At 35.8% G+C, this 8,777-nt stretch overlaps 1 protein-coding gene across 1 annotated transcript; it reads left to right on the top strand.

Moving 5' to 3' along the window:
• Positions 1 to 1,021: 1,021 nt before the first annotated feature.
• Positions 1,022 to 7,325, top strand: LOC104555988 (interstitial collagenase). Its single transcript, XM_062020391.1, has 10 exons — positions 1,022 to 1,078; positions 2,025 to 2,269; positions 2,544 to 2,692; positions 2,783 to 2,908; positions 3,631 to 3,792; positions 4,179 to 4,296; positions 4,942 to 5,075; positions 5,775 to 5,934; positions 6,835 to 6,935; positions 7,149 to 7,325. The coding sequence occupies exons 1-10, from the start codon at positions 1,031 to 1,033 to the stop codon at positions 7,247 to 7,249; spliced, it is 1,344 nt and encodes a 447-aa protein (XP_061876375.1). The 5' UTR covers positions 1,022 to 1,030; the 3' UTR covers positions 7,250 to 7,325.
• The last annotated feature ends 1,452 nt before the right edge of the window (positions 7,326 to 8,777 follow it).

Raw genomic sequence — 8,777 nt, 5'->3', positions numbered from 1 at the left:
CCTCCTGGACACATTCCTGCATGACTTGATCTAGATGGACCTGCTTTGGCAGGTGGGTTGGACTGGGTGATCTCTAAAGGTTCCTTCCAATCCCTACTGTTCTGTGATTGTCTGATACCATGATTCTGTTACTTTAATCTTCCTTTTCTAGATAAAAAAAAAACTTCTGTTGGGTTTCATGGTGTCTTTCTGACCAGAGCTCATCTCTTTGCCTGGATCCAAGCACGCTATTGTAGCTGAGATGTTATCTGTACTGGCAAGAGTATAAACATTATTTTGCTTACCATACATATGGTAACCCAGTTTATGCATTCCAGTAACATGAGTGATATTTATTAATATCAGTCAAAAATGTTGAATCATTTTAGCACTCAGTTTTGTAACACCATAAAACTGTTTTAGATAGAACTTTTAGTTAGCTGATGACAGCCCTTGTGGAATTATGATGTTGCTTATTCCTAGATAAGATTCATCTTTGTACTGTCTTTTATATTTGATTGTTACATATTATAACATAATATGCTATATATTCTTAAATATTAAAATGTATGTATCACATGTAGGGCATAATGTTATTCAGTATAATACATTGTGTTACGTATGTTATTTTCTATTTCCTATTATTTTTCCAGTTTCTCAAGACCTTGTGCCATAAACAGTCTGAATTCATCATTCAAAAACGATGAAATGTAGCTCCGTGGTTTATCTGAAAAACATTTCCTTATTTATCAAACACACTACAAAATTGCCCAAAACAAAAGGCTTAGGCAAAGTAAGGACAGTAACATTAGTTAAAGATGTTGTGTCACTCCCTGATGATGAAACTGTTATGCATCATTTTTACTAATCAGAGGAAATTATACAGCATGAGTCAGACTGTCACTGATTTATGAATTAGCTATATAAACAGAGCTGAGAAGTGTGTTCAATAGCTCAAGAAGAGTGAAACTGAGGCAGACAGCCTTAGATGAGGATGAAGACCCTTTCGCTTCTCCTGTTGCTCTGTGTGGCAATCTCCTCTGCTTTTCCCATGGTTCCAGAAGCAGAAGATGAAGGAAAAACACTACAGCTTGTGGAGGTAAATATTTTTCAGAGTATTTGTATATAAAACTTAAGGTAGTCTGAAATATAACTACCATTGCAATTCTTCTCACAGAATATGGCTTGAACTGAAAGATGTCCCATTTTGCAAGCTTTGTGAGAAAGCTTTTCCTATCAATCTAGAAAATTATGTGAAAATTATATGTATCTTATTTACCCACTTTTGATGTTGTCAGTAAAGTAATAACAAAACTATGGAAGCATGAGTTCTAGCAGCAAGGCTCTGTGGTTGTGCAGAAATAGTCAAGCTCAGCAACAATTTGTTTCAGAATGTTCTTTGAAACTTGTGGTATGGCTGGTCTCAGTAACAAAAGGGAGGAAACTTGCTTGAAACAAGCAGGTATTTCAATGTTTTGCTGAATGGATCTTTCATGGAATACTTGGGAAAAAAGAACATCTATGAGAAATACAGTGCTTACACAAACAAAACACTATTTATTGGAGACAAAGTTGTCTAAATTTAGTAGGAAGACCTGAGTTCCTAATATAATATTTCATAGCTAAAGATAAATGGCATGATTTATCAAGTCCTGACTCTCTATTGGTAGTCACCTCCCTCATTGAGAGTCCTGGCTGTTTGGAGTCTCACTGCCAACCTCTAGTTTCTTAAATGAGACTAGTTATAATCTTCCTCAGAAGTTTAGCCATTAATCAGGCACTATGAATATTGTGGAATTAATTATTAATAGTAAACATTAGATTTTAAAGACATTTCTTTATATATTCCATCAATGAAACATGAAATTCAGAAAACAATATGAAAAACATAAGTTTTATCTGACTCTTCATACTAACATTCTTTTCTTGCCCCTGGTAAATACCGTGCATGTTGATATGGGAATAGTTCTAGATCAATTTGAAGATATGTGGCTGAAGACAGTACTGATATTGTCATAATGCTCTTTTTCTAAACTCTGGTGCAGAGTTATCTACAGAATTTTTACAATCTACAAAGGGATCGCCAGCCTCATTTAAGACACCATGGTGAAAATCCCCTTGCTGCAAAGCTCAAGGAAATGCAGGCATTCTTTGGACTACAAGTGACCGGGAAACCTGATCTTGACACTCTGGAGATTATGAAAAAACCCAGATGTGGTGTACCTGATGTAGGGCGATATGTGTTCACAGCAGGAAACCCCAAATGGAAAAGAAACAATCTGACATACAGGTAACCTTTCCTAATCTGATTCAAAATATATCAATCTAGCATCCCAACTTTGGGGGATCTGAAGTAAGTACCTCATGACATTTACAAATATCCAGAGTGATTAACTGATTTCTAGAAGAAGACAGAGACTCTAGAAGGCAGTATCTAAGATGGAGACATTATTACTTTTCATTTATGAAAGACATGTTTAAGATTTCTGACTTTTGCAAAAGTTATTTTTCATCTAAAATACTCTAGTCTTAACATTATATAATGTGTTTCATTTACTTTTCAGGATTTTGAATTACACCCCAAAGATGAGACAAGCTGATGTAGAGGAAGCAATCCGAAAAGCTCTCAGGGTCTGGAGCAATGTGACACCCTTGACATTCCAAAAGGTTGAGAATAAAGAAGCAGATATCATGATCTCATTTGCTTATAGAGGTGACACTGATATCTTTACATATTAAATAGCCATCTACAATTGTTTAAATAATTTAGAATTCTAATGGATTTTTTCCCTCTTCATTTTAGATCATCGTGACAACTCTCCTTTTGATGGCCCCAATGGGCAGCTGGCTCACGCTTTCCAGCCTGGTGAAGGTATTGGTGGAGATGTGCATCTTGATGATGAGGAATTCTGGACAAAAGATGGAAGAGGTAAGGACTTCATAACTGGAACCATTTATATAGTTTTTGCTTCATACAGTCTTATCTGATGCTTAGTTCATAATCCTGATTACAAGCAGAAAGTGAGCAAAAGTGGCAGAATTTGTCCTTTTAAATTGCTTTGTTCTTTTCTCTTTTTTTGCCATTGTAGGAATCAATTCACAAAAAAGAGATTTTTTAGGTCCTAGTGATATAGGTCAACCTATGCAACTAGGTCAGCATTTAAAATTACTTTCTTTTGTTGAGATGAAACTTGAAATTTGGATACAAGAAGATCTGGTAGCAAACTTCTCAAGTAAAATCCTCTCTCTTTCTTAACCTAGCACTTCAAAGTTTGGTGCTAACTAGAGTATTCAAGCATCACCAAAACTGTCATTTCAGTGCTTGCTTTGAGGTTTGTTTCCATTGGATCACTGAACCATGACCTGTCATTGGCTTTATCTTTGATCTCAGCAGTTTATGTAATAGTAGGAGAAACAGCACAAGGAAACTAAAGAAAAGACAATGAGATGATAGTTAAAGCCAGACTTTCTTTAAGTACTCATATAGCTCTTCTGTTATACTATTTTGGGGTTGTGAGGCTGGTAGTATTACTTACAGCCTCTCTTGTATCTGTAGTGTATTTTGGGAAGATGCATAAGTGTTTCCCATTTAGTCAACTGTGCTGAATACTGAAACACAGTTTACCATTTCATATTTTTTTTATCCTATAGGCTACAATTTGTTCATTGTTGCTGCCCATGAACTTGGCCATTCGCTCGGTCTGTCTCATTCAAATGATCCTGGAGCACTGATGTATCCAACTTACTCCTACACAGACCCAAATGAATTCCTTCTTCCTCAGGATGACATTAACGGCATTCAAGCCATTTATGGTAAGAAAAAAAAAATATTTAGCATTTCTGCTTGGGGTACCAGTGAACAATACAAAGAATATGTATTAGATATGCTATTCCACCAAAATGAGATGTTTAGCTGTTGCTGAACAATCGATAACAAAAGACAGAAAATTCATGGAGGGTAAATTCAGCTAAATCCAGTTCTGCAAATATCTCATTTTACAAATGATAAACACAACCAGTTTTATCAACACTAAAATCCTGGTTTTAGTAACAGGCTCTTCGTTTAAAATCATACACCTTCTCATTCTCAGTCAAAAGCGTTCTTGGTGTTGTCAGAGACCTTCTGAACAAGGTCTTTCCTTTATACTTTATACTTCCTTTATTCCTTTATACTAACAGGTAAAATGCTCTTCCTATAGGAAAATCAAATGCTGCTGTGCAGCCAACAGGACCCACAACTCCACAAGCCTGTGACCCAAATTTGACATTTGATGCTATTACTACCCTACGTGGAGAAATAATATTCTTCAAAGACAGGTAACAATGATAAGCAAATATATTATTTCTCTAAAATATTCAGTAGTTAAAAAAAATCTGTAATTATGAGGGGAAAAGTGTCTTTCTGGAATGTAGTACAAAAATAAGCACTAGAAAAGCTACCATGTATTTACACAAGTAAGAGTTCTCAAATCATTAGTTCTAAGACCTCTAGTTGACAATAGCACTGAAGGAAATGAGGGCTTGTAGGTCGTTACTGCTGCTGCAATTGACTTGTTTCTGAACTTGATTCAATAGCAAAGCAAGACCTTTCATATATCCCTTAGCAATGTTTTTCACAGGACTTGCAGTGTAAACTTTCTGCTACTCCTCAATTCAAGAGCAGGGACAGAACTGAAAACACTGTTATGTAGAAAGGTGTCTGTAAGGTGCTTACTGAAGCCAACTTAGCCTGCTTAGCCTACACAGAAATAAAAAGGGCTTGTATTCATCTTGATTGTTTTTCAGCATGTAACTGCAGCAATAAAGTTAAGAGCTGCTGTAGATTTCCTTCACATTCAGTGAAGGGGGATATTCGCATCCAAGTACACATCTCTCTCCATTATACTCTAGAAGCAATAATCATTGTTTTACACTTACAATAGGATTGGAACTATTTTCTTACATAAATTTTGTTTAAATCAGATATATGCTGCGCAAACATCCTGAGAGGACGGAGACAGAGCTCAATTTCATCTCACTGTTGTGGCCAAAGTTACCATCAGGAATTCAAGCTGCCTATGAAAACATTGAGAGAGATGAAGTTTTATTTTTCAAAGGTAATGGAATCCAAAATTCTCTACATTCTCTGACCAGTTACACTCTCCTCCTTTGCAAACTGTGCAATTGCAGAAGTCAATTCTTCTTTAAGGAAGATTAGTGAAACAGAGAATCTTACAAATCTGCAAATAATTAAGCCAGAGAATCATAAAGTTATACTGCTGTAAGAAATCTCTAGAGGTCATAATCTTGAAAACTTGTCCCCATTTTTTAGTTAATGGTCTGAAAAATAAGACATGAAAATAGTGTCCCTTCAGGTCTAGTTGTCGTCAAGTAACAGCATTTCACTTTATGCAGAAGAATTTTTGTTGAATTCAGTTGGCAAGCGCAGACATTTGAACACTGCTGTTAGTGATATACTTATTAGTATTTTGTGATATTTTGGAAAAAGAAATATAATGTCCTCTGAGGAGAAAATTGTTCACTGAAAAAACAATCAGTCCTTACAATGATTTTGAAAAAAGTCTGTGAAAAGTACACCTTATGATTATAATGTTTTAGTCATAAAAACAAAAGACATTTCCATTGCCTTTATGAGGTAGTTCCAGAGTGAGAATTAGAACCATTTTCTAAAATAATAAACTGAAAGGAATAATACTGATATCTAAGACAAATTGTTTGCTACCCATCTAAAACACTATTTATAAACTGGTTTTTATAAAGAGGAAAAACAAATGAAATGTGCTTGTATTTTTCAGAGAGTAAATATTGGGTTCTCAGGGGCTACGACATTGCACCTGGCTATCCTAAACCAATCTATCACTTGGGGTTCCCAAAGACAGTTAAAAGAGTTAATGCAGCTTACAGTGATGAAACCACAGGAAAAACATACTTCTTTATAGCTGACAGATACTGGAGGTAAGATTTAATTAATGTTTGTGTACTAGACAGCATATTTTCACCTGTACCTGAGGACTGATGTACTACTATCAAATTTAAGTGCAAGTGTGTTTCAACCAGATATATTCCAGAAATTTACAAAGCATTCTCTGGAAGTTTAACTATTTACTAAAAAATGTCAACTTTTCTATAGGATTTCTTTCACTCATTAGGTTCCCGTGTCAGGAGTGTAATTGCTTGTAACTGAATGAAGCATCTGCCCAAAAAAAAGTAATTTTCTAGTAAATCATTCCATTTTTCTTCATAGCAGTGCTGCTTTTCTGTGCAATGTGATAGTGTCCAATTTTCACTTTTCAAATAAACTGCAATTAAAAACTATTGTAATTAAATTTCTCTAGGAAAAAATTATAAATATTCTCAGGCACAGTTAGTCCTATTTATAATTCAAGTCTAGCTCATGACATATTTCAGGGAGTAATTTTGTTTGAGTACATGGTTAATACCAACACTATTATGTTTCGGAACCGTGTACCATCTTCTACCCTCAAGTTTTATTTTTTGATTTTTACTGAACTGGATATCCATTGCCTTTAAATAAAAACTCATTTTATGTGCAAGTGATGGCCAATTCTCTGAAATACAGAGAGTCCAGAAATACATTAATCAATTCCTGGACTGCATTCCCAAGGTCCTTGAGAGCCTGTTACATGCTTTACCAAAGGCAGGATTTTTGAATCTTGAGATATTCCAAAGGTGAGAACCTTAATACCTGACAGGAAGAACCAAAGCTACTTTAGCTAGTCTTTATAAGACTTCTTAGTAGCAGCAAAGTTGAATATGTGTAGGAATTTGCTTTGGACTTTCAAAATACCGTCTGCTTCCTCACAAATTGTAATAATGGGATTTTCTTGTATTAAGATATGATGAAAACAAAAAATCCATGGATCATGGATATCCCAAGAAAATAGCCTCCGACTTTGGGAAAATTGGCAGAGTTGATGCAGTTTTCCAAAAAGATGGTAAGTAAATCATGCCTTTAATCTGGATTTACTTAAATATTTGTGCTTCTGCAGATAGAATAATTCGTTTTCAAAAATCTATTCTTAATAATAATGAGAAGGAAATTAAAAATAACAAGTATACATGGACTGTTTATGTTGGGGTTTTTTTTTTTTCGAAAATACCGAAAAAAGTCACATATGAAATATAATCGGATTACATTTCATTTCTAGGCTATGTCTACTTCTTCCATGGAACAACTCAGTTTCAATTTGATCCTCGTGCCAAACGGATTGTCAAACAAAAAAGGAGCATCAGCTGGTTTAATTGTTAATTATATTGATTTTTCATATGCACACTGTATGTTTTTATGTGGTGAATTTCTCAGCATTTCATGACTATAAGGTCAGAATGGATTTCTGCCCAAAATCTATGAGAGTATAGTTTAAATAATTATTTATTGTAAAACAAACATTTTCAGAAATTTATGACAATTTCACCTGTGTACATTGAAGTTTCCTAATAAATTATGGTTTTATATCACTGTATCTTTGATGTCTTATTTGCACTCTAGAGACAAGTTTAACTTCCAAACACTAAAAAAAAAACCACCCGTGCATGAAACATCAGATCTTTTTCCCAAAGACAGAAAAAAAACCAGCAGTCAGTTGACTCTGAACTTATCATCCCACACAAGCCCTAGTGAAAATTCCTTGGTTAATTAGGCTGGTGAGGCTCATTATCATCAGTCTACAAATCACACTTCCCCTTTCTGTTCCTCTTTCCGAACTTCTATGCTCCCTCCAGGGTGCACATCTTTGCAAGTGTAGGTGAGTTTCTTTCATCGTGTTTTGGGATTCAGGAAGTAGGAAGCCTGGAAATGTAAATTAGAAAGGATCTTTGAGACCACTGAAACTAGCAATAACATCAGCCAGCTCCCTCAGCACTCATGGGTGCATCCTGTCAGGTCCCATAGATTTACAGGTGTTAAGCTTGCCCAACAGGTCTCAAATGCCATTCATGTCCACCAAGGTAAAGTCTTCCATTCTCCAGACTATCCTCCAGGGACTGGGCTTCCTCAGGGCCAGCCTTGGCAGTGAAGACTGAGGCAAAGAAGGCATTCAGTAGTTGGAAGATAAGAGGTAAGAAGATGGTTATGTTTTAGAGGAAAAAGAGAGATAAAGAGTAATTTACATGGAAGATGAAGAAGTTAAAGAGAGGATAAAGTTTTTAATGGCAAATTTTTAGTCCATGACTTGGTATCCTGTGAAGTTCTAATTTTAGTTACTAGGCAGAACAGAAAAACTGAGAGCTCAAAAGGAAGTAACTTCTTTGTGAGAAAGATTCCCTCTGCTTACTTCCTTTGATGGCACGAGTATGGTGATTTCTCCATTCCAGCCACACATTAGGTGGAGGGCATGTCTGGTGCTGGCAGCTCTTGCCTTCCTGCAGGACAAGCACTCCTTTCAGCAATTTGGAATCTGGCTGTTGTTTCCACCAACTCAACCCACAGAACCACCTGCCACTTTCTTATTCCCCTTTAATGAGTTTATGGTCCTGTTTCTAAGTCCCATACTATGGTAGAGTACCATATCACTCCTTTAGTGTCTAGTTACTCTTTTTGTGTGTAGTCATAGCCCATATCATTATTAACTGAGATTTGCCCAGGGAGGAATCCAATTCTTTAAACACATCTTTAGTGCATTTGAGGTGCTGTAGGATACCCCAAGTTACTCTTGCAGGTATGAAAAAGAACTTCTGGAAGACCAAGAGGCACCTATGTTCAAGTGGTTGAATGCTACCCTCCCAGTTTGCAGTCTTTGCTAAAGGTTTGCCAAGGGTCAAAAGGTTATTTGAACCAT

Source organism: Colius striatus, chromosome 1 (assembly GCF_028858725.1).
Source record: "Colius striatus isolate bColStr4 chromosome 1, bColStr4.1.hap1, whole genome shotgun sequence".
Taxonomy (NCBI): domain Eukaryota; kingdom Metazoa; phylum Chordata; class Aves; order Coliiformes; family Coliidae; genus Colius; species Colius striatus.
The sequence above is the reverse complement of the archived record's forward strand: the minus strand, read 5'-3'. Positions and strand labels throughout refer to the sequence as shown.

Excerpts from the sequence above, each read along its gene's own strand:
- LOC104555988 (XM_062020391.1), top strand. The coding sequence starts at position 1,031 with ATGGTTCCAGAAGCAGAAGATGAAGGAAAAACACTACAGCTTGTGGAG. Across the intron at positions 2,270-2,543 it reads AGAAACAATCTGACATACAG|GATTTTGAATTACACCCCAA; the intron begins GTAACCTTTCCT and ends TTTACTTTTCAG. Across the intron at positions 5,076-5,774 it reads TGAAGTTTTATTTTTCAAAG|AGAGTAAATATTGGGTTCTC; the intron begins GTAATGGAATCC and ends TGTATTTTTCAG.